The sequence below is a fragment of the Somniosus microcephalus genome, chromosome 17 (genome assembly GCF_052327205.1).
Source record: "Somniosus microcephalus isolate GS21.2 chromosome 17, FLI_Smic_1.0, whole genome shotgun sequence".
In the NCBI taxonomy this organism is placed as follows: domain Eukaryota; kingdom Metazoa; phylum Chordata; class Chondrichthyes; order Squaliformes; family Somniosidae; genus Somniosus; species Somniosus microcephalus.
Window position 1 is genome coordinate 36,393,986 of NC_141003.1, and position 12,594 is coordinate 36,406,579.

At 44.6% G+C, this 12,594-nt stretch overlaps 1 protein-coding gene across 1 annotated transcript in view; it reads left to right on the forward strand.

The window, feature by feature from the left end:
• LOC147105636 (uncharacterized) overlaps positions 1–12,594 on the forward strand; it is a 308,669-nt gene that overhangs the window by 242,154 nt on the left and 53,921 nt on the right. The window contains exons 117-121 of the mRNA XM_086010932.1: positions 1,999–2,061; positions 2,337–2,396; positions 3,256–3,318; positions 3,589–3,648; positions 11,835–11,897. Of these exons, the coding sequence (XP_085867058.1) occupies positions 1,999–2,061; positions 2,337–2,396; positions 3,256–3,318; positions 3,589–3,648; positions 11,835–11,897 (309 nt within the window). The remainder of the gene's footprint in view (positions 1–1,998; positions 2,062–2,336; positions 2,397–3,255; positions 3,319–3,588; positions 3,649–11,834; positions 11,898–12,594) is intronic.

Here is a 12,594-nt window from a genome sequence, read left to right on the forward strand (position 1 = left end):
GCCTTTAAAATCAGCCAGTCCTGTCTTAGTGAACAGAACATCATAGAATGATAGAATGGTTACAGCACGGAAGGACGCCATTCGGCCCGTCGAGCCCGTGCCGGGTCTCTGCAGCAGCACTTCCTCTAGTTCCACTCCCCTGCCCTTTCCCTGTAGCTCTGCCACTGTTTTTCCTTCAGGTACGTATCCCATTCCCTGTTGAAAGCCACGACTGAATCTACCTCCACCACCCTTTCTGGCAGTGCATTCCAGATCATAACCACTCGCTGCGTAAAAAAGCTTCTCCTCATGTCGCTTTTGGTTCTTCTGCCAATCACCCTAAATCTGTGTCCTCTGGTTCTCGACCCTTCCGCCAATGAGAACAGTTTCTCTTTATCTACTCTGTCGAGATCCCTCATGATTTTGAACATGTTTATCAAGTCTCCTCTCAGCCTTCTCTGCACTAAGGAGAACAACCCCAGCTTCTCCAGTCTCTCCACATAACTGAAGTCCCAGTTATGAGGAGACACTGAAAAAGCTGGGGTTGTTCTCCTTAGAGCAGGGAAGGTTGAGAGGAGATTTGATAGAGGTGTTCAACACCGTGAAGATTCTTAACAGAGTAGATAAAGAGAAACTTTTCCCATTGGTAGAAGGGTCGAGAACCAGAGGACACAGATTTAGGGTGATTGGCACTCCTCGATCTATTCTTGTATATCATTTCTGCACCATCCCTAAGGCCTTCAGATCCTTCTTAAAGTGCAGTGCCCAGAATTGGACACAATACTCCAGTTGAAGCCGAACCATTGTTTTATAAAGGTTTATCATAACTTCCTTGATTTTGTACCTTGTGCCTGTATTTATGAAGCCCAGGATCTCGTATGTTTTATTTACCGCTTTCTCAAACTGCTCTGCCACTTTCAATGATTTGTGCACATATAAACCCCAGGTCTCTCTGTTCATGCACGACCTTTAGAATTGTAGCCTTCAGTTTAAATTGCCTCTCCTCGTTCTTCCTACTAAAATGTATCACTCCGCACTTATCTGCGTTAACTTTCATCTGCCATGTGTCCACCCATTCCACCAACCTGTCTATGTGCTCTTGAAGTCTATCACTATCCTCCTCACTGTTGACTATACGTCCAAGTTTTGTGTTATCTGCAAATTTTGAAATTGTGCCCTGTACACCCAAGTCCAAGTCATTAATATATATCAGGAAAAGCAGTGGTCCTTGTACCGACCCCTGGGGAACACCACTGTATACGTTCCTCCAGTCCGAAAAGCAACCGTTCACCATTACTCTCTGTTTCCTATCACTTAGCCAATTTCGTATCCATGCTGCCACTGTCCCTTTTATTCCATGGGCTTCATCTTTGCTGGCAAGCCTATTATGTGGCACTTTATCAAAAGCCTTTTGGAACATGACCCAAAAGGATAATCAGATCATGCAACTGAATTTACCATGCTGAAAGTAATAGCATAATAGAGTTTGTCATGGGCAGTCAATAATACGGTGATGAGCTTCCTTCAGTTCTACATGAAGTATCTTGATATACAGGGAATCGCTCCAGATGGGCTGCAGTATTCAGCTGTGGAATAACTGAGAGTAAGAGCTGTGGGACTCCACAATGTTGTTGCATCTTCATCTCAAACTGATACTCCTTTTGTGAATGATAGTATTATATTCTTGCCAAAGTCAGCTTTATGTTTTCAACATACCCTCTGTATTCTAAACGCCAGTGCAGTCTTAGACCAAGATATGCTGAATGGACTTAGTGTCACAAAATCGAGCTTCCCAAATTATACTCACTTGATGGAGAGCTTATCAGTGACACAGAAGGAAGACACAACTAATATTAAGGCTGGACACAGTCTGATTTGTCACCGGTAATGTTGGTTTTAAAATGTTTTGCATACTCTTTTAATTTGTGCAGTAACTGCTGATTTCATGTTGAAACTCTCTCAATGCTGTCCCAGTTCAAGTTGGATGTAATAGTTGTGATTGCTTTTGTTTATCTTCAGCAGAAACAACTACAACAGCAGGGACAACCACCACAACTGGGTCTACTGCCAGTTCCACAACAGGTGAGTGATGCCTTCTTTCAATAAACATCAGCAAGTCTTTTAACACAACTGTGCTCTTTCAGATTTACCTCCTTGACAGTGAAAACCCATTACAGTACTTGCTTCTTCAAGATAATTGGCCCATTCTATTTAAGGGATGCAATGTGTATCTACATTTCATTTTTAGCATATTTTTACCCAACACAAATCACATCATCTCACGGTGAAACTCGACTGGAGTAGTTTCGGAACTGATTTGGAGTCTTGTAGTTTTCAATGTCTTTAATATTTTTCAGAAGGAACAACTACAACAGTGACAACAACTACAATTGGCTCGACCACTTCCTACACAACTGGTGAGTAATGGCTTTTATCAATATATAATATCAAGGCCTTAGATACAAGTGTTCTTTTTCAACTCCAGCTCCTTGTCAGTGAAAGTCCATTCCTTTGCTGTTCTAGCAACTTGGTCCATTCCTGCTGTAGGACAATAGTTAATGGCTTAAATATTGAATAAAGCTCGTTACGACCTGTTTCAATAGGCACGTTTGAACACCATTCTTCCTTAAATGTAAGCCTTTAAATTCAGCCTGTCCTGTCTTACTGAATGGAACATGTTCCAAAACGATAATGAGATCATGCAACTGAAATTATCATGCTGAAAGTAGCAGCACAATTGAGTTTGTCATGGGCAGTCAGTAATACGGTGATGAGCTTCATTGAGTACTGCATCAAGTATCTTGATATATAGGAATCGCTCCAGATGGGACTGTTGTGTTCAGCTGTTGACTAACAGAGTAAGAGTTGTGGGGCTCTTCAATGTTGTTGTATCTCCATCTCAAACTGTGATACTCGTTTTGTGAAGGATAGTATTATTTTCCTGCCGAAGTCCCCGTTATGTTTTCAATGTACCTTCTGTATACTAAATGTCAGTGCACTCTTAGACCAAGATATGCTGAATGGATTAAGTGTCCCAAAGTCAAGCTTCCCAAATGTCACTCACTTCATGGAGAGTTTGTCAGTGACACAGATGGAAGACACAACTAATATTAAGGCTGGACACAGTCTGATTTGGCACCGGTAGTGTTGGTTTTAAAACGCTTTTGCATACTCTTTTAATTTGCGCAGTAACTGCTGATTCATTTTGAAACTCTCCCAATGCAGTCCCAGTTCAAGTTGGATGTTATAGTTGTGAATGCTTTTGTTTTTCTTCAGCAGAAACAACTACAACAGCAGGGACAACCACCACAACTGGGCCTACTGCCAGTTCCACAACTGGTGAGTGATGTCTTCTTTCAATAAACATTAGCAAGTCTTTAAACACAACTGTGCTCTTTCAGATTTACCTCCTTGCCCATGAAAACCCATTACTTCGTTCTTCAACATAATTGGCCCATTCTTTTTAAGGGATGCAATGTGTATCTACATTTCATTTTTAGCATATTTTTACCCAACACAAATCACATCATCTCACGGTGAAACTCGACTGGAGTAGTTTAGGAACTCTCTTGGAGTTTTGTGATTTTGAATGTCTTTAATATTTTTCAGAAGGAACAATGACAACAGAGACACCAACTACAACTGGCTCTACCACTGGCTCCACAACTGGTGAGTAATGGCTTCTTTCAATATATAATATCAAGGCCTTAGATACAAGTGTCTTTTTCAACTTCAGCTCCTTGTCAGTGAAATTCCATTCCTTTGCTCTTCTAGCGACATAGTCCATTCCTGCTGTAGGACAATAGTTAATGGCTTAAATATTGAATAAAGCTCGTTATGACTTATTTCAATAGGCACGTTAAATCACACATCTTCCTTAATGAGGGCCTTTAAAATCAGCCAGTCCTGTCTTAGTGAACGGAACATCATAGAATGATAGAATGATGGAATGGTTACAGCACTGAAGTAAAGCATTTGGCCCGTCGAGCCCATCCCGTGTCTCTGCAGCAGCTCTTCCTCTAGTTCCACTCCCCTGCCCTTTCCCCATAGCCCTGCCAATGTTCTTCCTTCAGGTACTTATCCCATTCCCTGTTGAAAGCTATGATTGATTCTGCCTCCACCACCCTTTCTGGGAGTGCATTCCAGATCATAACCACTCGTTGTGTAAAAAAGTTTTTCTTCATGTCGCCTTTGGTTTTTTCTGCCAATCACCCTAAATCTGTGTCATCTGCTTCTCAACCCTTCCGCCAATGGGAAAAGATTCTCTTTATCTACTCTTTCGAGATCCCTCTTGATTTTGAACATGTTTATCAAATCTCCTCTCAGCCTTCTCTGCACTAAGGTGAACAACCCCAGCTTCTCCAGTCTCTTCACATAACTGAAGTCTGTCATTCCTGGAACCATTCTTGTAAATCATTGCTGCACCCTCTCTAAGGCCTTCACATCCTTGTTAAAGTGCAGTGCCCAGAATTGGACACAATGCTCCAGTTGAAACCGAACCATTGTTTTATAAAGGTTCAATATAACTTCCTTGCTTTTGTACCCTATGCCCGTATTTATTAAGCCCAGGATCCTGTATGCTTCTTTAACCACTTTCTCAACCTGCTCTGCCACTTTCTATGATTTGTACACATGTAGCCCCAGGTCTCTCTGTTCATGCACCACCTTTAGAAGTGTAGCCTTCAGTTTACATTGCCTCTCCTCATTCTTCCTCCTAAAATGTTTCACTTCACACTTATCTGCATTAAATTACACCTGCCACGTGTCCGCCCATTCCACCAGCCTGTCTATGTGCTCTTGAAGTCTATCACTATCCTCCTTATCTATCACTATCCTCCTTATTGTTCACTACCAAGTTTTGTGTTATTTTCAAACTTTGAAATTGTGCCCTGTACACCCAAGTCCAAGTGATTAATATATATCAGGAAATGCAGTAGTCCTCATACCGACCCCTGGGAAATGTTAAGTCCGTGAATGATTTAGACACGGACTAGCAGGAGTGAAAACAAAGAGATGTTTACTGGTGGAAGTCCATAACGAATTTAAACAACCGAGGCTCTCTAGCGCCTTTTATACAGGGGTGGTCACTGCCGGTACTGCAGTCTGAGACCAGTTATTCTCTTAAAGGTACATACACAACAATTCCTCCCCTTTTAGATAAACAGTACATAACATTCATTTAACAACTAAATGATAACGAATTACAATCACAATTACTGTTACTAGATACAGTGGTTAAGTTTAAGCAATTATAAGTTCAGTCTTTGAGGAGGCTTCCTGATTCTGTCTGGATAACGCCTCTTTGGGGTAACAGGTTCTTCTGGCAATGTTGAGTCGGAATCAATGTCGTTGTTTGGTTCATCTGCTTCCAATATTACCGGTTCTGCGGTAGCTGCAATTGCAACGTCGATTTCATTACCAGGTGTATCAGATCGTGGTGTGGAGTTGACGTTTTCCAGTGACTCTAGAATCTGGTCAGCATGGCGTCTTACAATGCTCTCCCCAACGTCCACGGTATACATGAGAGGTCCTTGTCGTGTACAAATCGTTCCTGGCTGCCATTTCTCAGTGCGGTAGTCCCGGGCCAAAACTGGTTGACCTATCTTAAAACTCCTGGTCGGCCTTTCATTCATATTCTGAAACTGCCTGTTCTCCACATCTCTTCGAACGTTTGGCTTAACCAAATCCAAGCGGCATCGTAGTCTTCGATTGAAGAACATCATGGCTGGAGTTTGGTTGGTAACCGCATGTGTCGCATTCCGGTAGGCAAACAAGAAGTTGTCCACCTTATGTTGTAGGGGTATATCTTCATTACACATTGCCTTGATAGCCTTCTTGAATGTTTGGACAAACCTCTCGGCCAATCCATTAGTGGCTGGATGATATGGGGCAGATGTGTAATGCTTAACACCATTGTTCTTTAAGAACCTCCGGAACTCTTCAGACACAAACTGTGGTCCGTTGTCAGAGCAAATCTGTTCAGGCAGCCCATTCCTGGCGAATATGGTTAGTAAAACTGTGATAGTTTTTTCCGTGGTGGTTGAGGACATTTTTATTACCCCTGGCCACTTTGAATGTGCATCCACCGCAATTAAAAACATCGAGTCCATGAAGGGACCAGCAAAATCAATGTGCACCCTTTGCCATGGAGATGAGGGCCACTCCCATGGATGCAGAGGAGCTTGTGGTGGGGCGTTTTGGACCTTCTGGCATCCTGCACAGCTCTTGGTCATCTCTTCGATTTCTCTATCGATTCCCAGCCACCACACAAACGCTCTGGCTAAGCTCTTCATTTTTACCGCACCCAGATGACCCTCATGAAGCTCATTGAGCACTCTATCTGTCAACTTAGGTGGAATTACTACTCTGGATCCACACATCAAGGTTCCTCTGCACACTGACAGCTGTTCTCTTCTCGGCGAGAATGCTGGCAGCAGTGGTTCACCATGTGCTGGCCATCCCTTCACCGTTAAATCATAGACCCGTGATAGTGTCGGGTCATTCCGTGTCTCCTTTTCTATGTTTGCATTCGTCACAGGGAGACATTCGACTATGGTCGAGTGGAATAACTCCATTGGATCCACTGCAAGGTCTTCTTCTTCCACCGTCGGCAACGGTAGACATGACAATCCATCAGCATTTCCATGCTGTTTAGTTCCTTTGTACTCAATGTCATATTGGTGTGCCCCTAGGAAAAGGGACCATCTCTGCAGCCGTTGTGCTGTCATTATCGGTACGCCCTTCTGAGGGTTGAAAATGGAGACAAGAGGTTGATGATCGGTTAGTAGAGTAAATTTTTGACCGTGCAGATAGTGATTGAACTTCTTCACCCCCCACACTAGGCTGAGGGCCTCTCTGTCAATCTGGGCGTAGTTACGCTCGGCAGAAGTTAACGAGCGTGACGCAAAAGCTATCGGCCTCTCCAAACCATCAAGGAATTTATGTGACAGTACCGCCCCAATGCTGTAGGGAGACGCATCAGATGCCAGCCTGATTGGCAGTGCTGGGTTGTAGTGAGCCAATACTTCCTTCGAAGTGATTAAGTCCTTACTCTTCTGAAAAGCACGTATACAATCATCGCTCCATTTCCTTGCTACCCCCGTTCGTAGAAGGGCGTTCAGTGGGTGCAGAATTGTCGACAAATTCGGCAAAAACTTATGATAGTAATTCACCAACCCGAGGAATGACCTCAGTTGCGACACATTTTCAGGCGCTGGGGCCTTAACAACCGCTTCAATTTTGTCAGGGGACTTATGTAACCCCTCTTCATCAATCACGTGGCCACAATACGATATCTGTTTCTTAAAAAATTCGCACTTGGGGCGGTTGGCTCGCAGCCCATGTTCCCGTAGTCTAGTGAGCAGCTGTTCTAGGTTGTTAAGGTGTTCACTGTCATCTTCACCTGTTACAAGGATGTCGTCCAAGTAACACTGAGTCCCCGGAATCCCTGGCAGGACTTGTTCCATCGCTCTTTGCCATATCGCCGGAGCCGATGCTACTCCGAATACCAATCGATGATACTGGTAAAGACCTTTGTGAGTGTTTATCGTGAGATACTTCCTAGAGGACTCTTCAACCTCCATCTGCAAATATGCTTGTGCTAGGTCAATTTTTGTAAAACGCTTCCCTCCAGACAGTGAGGCGAAGATGTCTTCTATCCTTGGAAGAGGATATTGTACTGTGTGAAGGACAGGGTTCACCGTCACCTTGAAATCCCCACAGATGCGAATCTTCCTTGGCTCTCCGGACTTATTGCTTAACGTTTTTTTCATGACAGGAATGATGGGTGTCGCCCACTCGCTCCAGTCGACCTTAGACAACACGCCCGCCTTCTCCAGATTCTCCAGCTCTGCCTCGACGGCTGGGCGAATTGCATATGGTACCGGTCTCGCTTTGAAAAACTTGGGAACTGCATTCTCTTCTATTTTTAACGAGGCGGTTACGCCTTTAAGCGTGCCCAGTTCTTGTTGAAATACCTCTTTGGCGTTAGCTAAGATTGTTGACAATCGTCCAGGAGTGACGTCTTCATCTTTTTTACCGTCCACCGTCATTGCATGAATGGAATGCCAATCTAAGTTTATCTTCCTGATCCATTCCCGTCCCAATAACGGTGGTCCACCATTTGGCAGTATGTAGAGATACAATTTCCGTATTTTCTTGCCATTGTACTCGACAGGCACCCTTATTTTTCCTCTGGGGTATACTTTTTGCCCCGTATACGTCGTCAAGACGATGGATGTCTCTCTCAAGGGTATGTGTGTAAATAGCCGCTTGTAGTCTCGTCGATTCATGACGGTTAGCGCTGATCCTGTATCCAATTCCATTTTAACTTGGGACCCTGCTATCGTGAGAGTGACCCAAATGGTTCGGTGATCCTCTTTTGCGATTACATTGTGAAGTTTGAGACAGCTTAGTCTCCTGTTTCCGGATTCACTATCGCTCATCTGGTCTTTGGAACTACTGTCCGTCATCTTTTGTACTTTCTTGTACGGTTCCTTAGTAGCCTTTTTGTTCTCGCTGGTCTTCTTCCCAGACCTACAAACTCGTGCAATGTGTCCAATCTTCCCGCATTGTCTGCATATTTTGTCTTTGGACCAGCAGTCCTTCTGGTCATGGTTAGTTCTGCCGCAGCGATAACATTTTGCAAATCCCCGTGTCATTTCGTGGGTGCCGTATTCCTGTGGTTTTTGTTGAATTTCTGCAGCTCCCCTGGCTGCTGCTTCATATGATACTGCCACGCTGAAAGCCTTATCTAGCGTCAGCTCTTTTTCTGTGAGTAACTTCTTCTGTGTTCCTTCACTCAGGAGTCTACAGACAAATTTGTCCCGTAGGGTATCTGCCAGTCCTGCTCCGAACTGGCAGTGCTTTGATAGCTTGCGTAGTTCCGTAAGATACTCAGCATTGCTCTCATCTTTGTGCTGAGTTCTCCTGTGGAATTTAAATCTTTCTGCTATCAACAGCGGTGCAGGGTTTAAGTGCTCCTGTAGAACAGCAACAATTTCGTTAAAACTCTTCGCCTTCGGTTTGGCTGGAGTAATCAGATCCCGCAATAGGCCGTACGTTCTAGCGCCCATTAAGTTTAACAATATCGATGCCTTTTTCCCCTCCGCTATATCGTTTGCCTCGAAATATACCTCTACTCTTTCCACATACGTGGTCCAGTCCTCTAATGTATTATCAAAAGCAGTGATACAGCCAGTCTTCGGCATCTTGCAAATCTAAAATGGCGCCTCCCGCGCTTTGCCTTCTTCTCCGATTTAACAAAATGGCGCCTCCCGCGCTTTGTCTTCTTCCCCACTGTTGTTAGTGCTGCTTTCCACGGTTTCTTGCGCGTATTCTTTTTATTTTTTATTTTCCCATTGTGGAGCGGACCCTCTGGGACACTTCCCGCCCTCTTCTGAGGTCCGAACACTGCCCAGCTTCGAAACACCAGCCGCGCCCTGTATGCTCCACCCTCTCTCTCTCTCCTTGCTTCCCGACACGCTGCCCGGCCCCGTTGAAAGGCCACCCGATCGAGCCTCAGCCCGCCGCAGCCCAGGAAGGATCAGAGCACTACCTGCCGCCAGCCCGATTAGCTGGGAAACCACGGACCGAGGAACCCAGCCTGGCTCTGGAAAGTCGCTCCTGCAAAGCCTTGAACCCGATGATTGACGGTCGACGCCCGTTTCTCGAGTTTCAATGGCCTCTATTTTTTTTTCTTTCTTCTGGCTCCAACCTTCAACAACGTCGTCGGAGCTGCTGCTGAGTTGCAGGTAAGTTCGTTTCTTTACTCGTCGCCAGTTTTAAGTCCGTGAATGATTTAAACACGGACTAGCAGGAGTGAAAACAAAGAGATGTTTACTGGTGGAAGTCCATAACGAATCTAAACAACCGAGGCTCTCTAGCGCCTTTTGTACAGGGGTGGTCACTGCCGGTACTGCAGTCTGAGACCAGTTATTCTCTTAAAGGTACATACACAACAGGAAACACAACTGTATACCTTCCTCCAGTCCGAAAAGCAACCATTCACCACCACTCTCTGTTTCCTAACACTTAGCCAATTTCGTATCCATGCTGCCACTGTCCCTTTTATTCCATGGGCTTCATCTTTGCTGGCAAGCCTATTATGTGGCACTTTATCAAGCGTTTTTTGGAACATGACCCAAAAGGATAATGAGATCATGCAACTGAAATTATCATGCTGAAAGTAATACAGGTTATTAATCCCTTATCCGAAACCCTTGGGGCCAGATGTGTTTCGGAATTCGGAATTTTTCGGATTTCAGAACGGTAGAGGTATCTGCAGCTCTTTTTGACATTTTCACAGTGAAATTAAACTCAAAATCACAAAATAACAAAACATATCAGAGAGCAGCAGACGCACGTGTGACTGGTAGCAGCGCTGAGACACAACTGACGCCTCACACCTGCGTGGGTCAAGCATCGGCCGCGTCAGGTCATGTTTGGCGCCACTCGGGTCATGTCGTGCACACGAGTGACGCTCCACGAAAAACTTTCGGTTTTCAGAGCTTTTCGAATTTTGGAATTGCGGATAAGGGATTGTGGACCTGTGGCACAGTAGAGTTTGTCGTGGACAGTCAGTAATATGGTGATGAGCTTCCTTCAGTTCTGTATGAAGTATCTTGGTATATAGGGAATCGCTCCAGATGGGACTGCAGTGTTCAGCTGTTGACTAACTGAGAGCAAGGGGTCTGGGACTCTACAATGTTGTTGTATCACCATCTCAAACTGTGATACTCGTTTTGTGAAGGATAGTATTATTTTCTTGCTGAAGTTACCTTTATGTTTTCAATGTACCCTCTGTATACTAAATGTCAGTGCAGTCTTACACCAAGATATGCTGAATGGATTAAGCGTCCCAAATTCGAGCTTACCAAATAAAACTCACTTGATGGAGATCTTGTCAGTTATACAGATGCAATACACAACTAATATTACGGCTGGACACAGCCTGATTTGGCACCGGTAGTGTTGGGTTTAAAACGTTTTGCACACTCTCTTTTAATTTGTGCATTAACTGCTGAATCATGTCAAAATGCTTTCAATGCTGTCCCAGTTCAAGTTAGATGGAATGGCCCAGAAATTCGGGTCGGAGGCTTCCCGCGGGTGCAAGCCTCCGACCTGCACTTACCTAGCGCGCCGGCCGTTGTGCTGTGGGCCTGCATGGGATTCCAATCCTGGGCCGGCTCCAACTGTCGGCGCGCAGTGCTTGCATATCCCAGGGGCGCATTAGTTCAAAGCGTCTCCTGGGATCACGTGGGCCATGGAGAGCCAATGGTATCAGGGAATCTGTATTCATAGATTTGACAGGAATCTATGAATACAATTCAGCCCCAAAACATAACTAAAACTTCAAATAATTTTTTTTTTATCACATTTTTAAAATAACTATAAATTACATAAAATAACTATTTTAAACAATAATTTAAATTTTTGAAAAAATTAATTACAGTTTCTAACGGGGCTAAAAATAAACTTACCTTTCTTTAAAGTTTTTAAAAATAATAAACCTGTGGAAAAATGTTTTAATTTTACTTAATTCACCACTTACCTTGTTAAAAGCAGGCCTTGCCACTGCTTTTTAAAAGCGTAGCTCCTGGAGACTTATCCTCCCGGAGAAACCTGCAAAAAAAACAGAAGTTCCAGGCGTACGTGCTGCCTCTCCGGCGCACGCGTTCGACCTGTGAACCGCTTCCTTTAATGGAACGGAAGTTCCGGTTTCCCGCGCATGCGCAGTGCATGCACGAAACCGGCACTTTCGTTGGGCCTACGCGTGAGTACCCAGCGCATACTCACCCGTGGGGACCCGAATTTCTGGCCCATTAATAGTTGTGAAAGCTTTTCTTTTTCTTCAGCAGAAACAACTACAACAGCAGGACCAACTACCACAACTGGGTCTACTGCCAGTTTCACAACAGGTGAGTGATGTCTTCTTTAAATAAACATTAGCAAGCCTTTTAACACAAATGCGCTCTTTCAGATTTACCTCCTTGACAGTGAAAACCCATTACTTGGTTCTTCAAGATAATTGGCCCATTCTGATTAATGGACGCAATTGTAGTGTATGTACCCGTCTACCCTTAAGGAAATTATTGTATGTAACCGTTCACCTTTAAGGGAACTACTTTAAGTGTGGCACTACTTGTTTGGCTTCTGTATACTGTAATACCGACAGTGACCACACCAGTATATAAGTGTTGTGACAGGATAACTGGGGCAGATTCGCCCGGACCTTCGAATAGTAAAGACCTGTTTGTTGTTACTTCTGAAGCCTGTGTATTTATTAACTGCACAACCCACAGACTTTACAGTGGCGACGAGTCCGATCGTACCCTGCGGCAAGATTACCAAAGCAAGAAGAGCGTCGAAGAGAGGCAACCGCCCTCCTCGTGCTGCTGGAAGAAAACACGAGGCTGCAGCAGGAGAAAGGTGGAAGACTTTAGCAACAAAAGCTTCCGTCTGCAACAGGCACTGACTACCCTTCTACCACGGTGCGGAGTGAGCCGATCAGCAGGGAACAAGGCGGCCGAAGAGACTGCGAGTAGGGGAAGGTGTAGAGAATATCCGGAGGATAAGGGCAGAGCACTCGACCTCGGTCGAGGGGGAGCTGAGCCG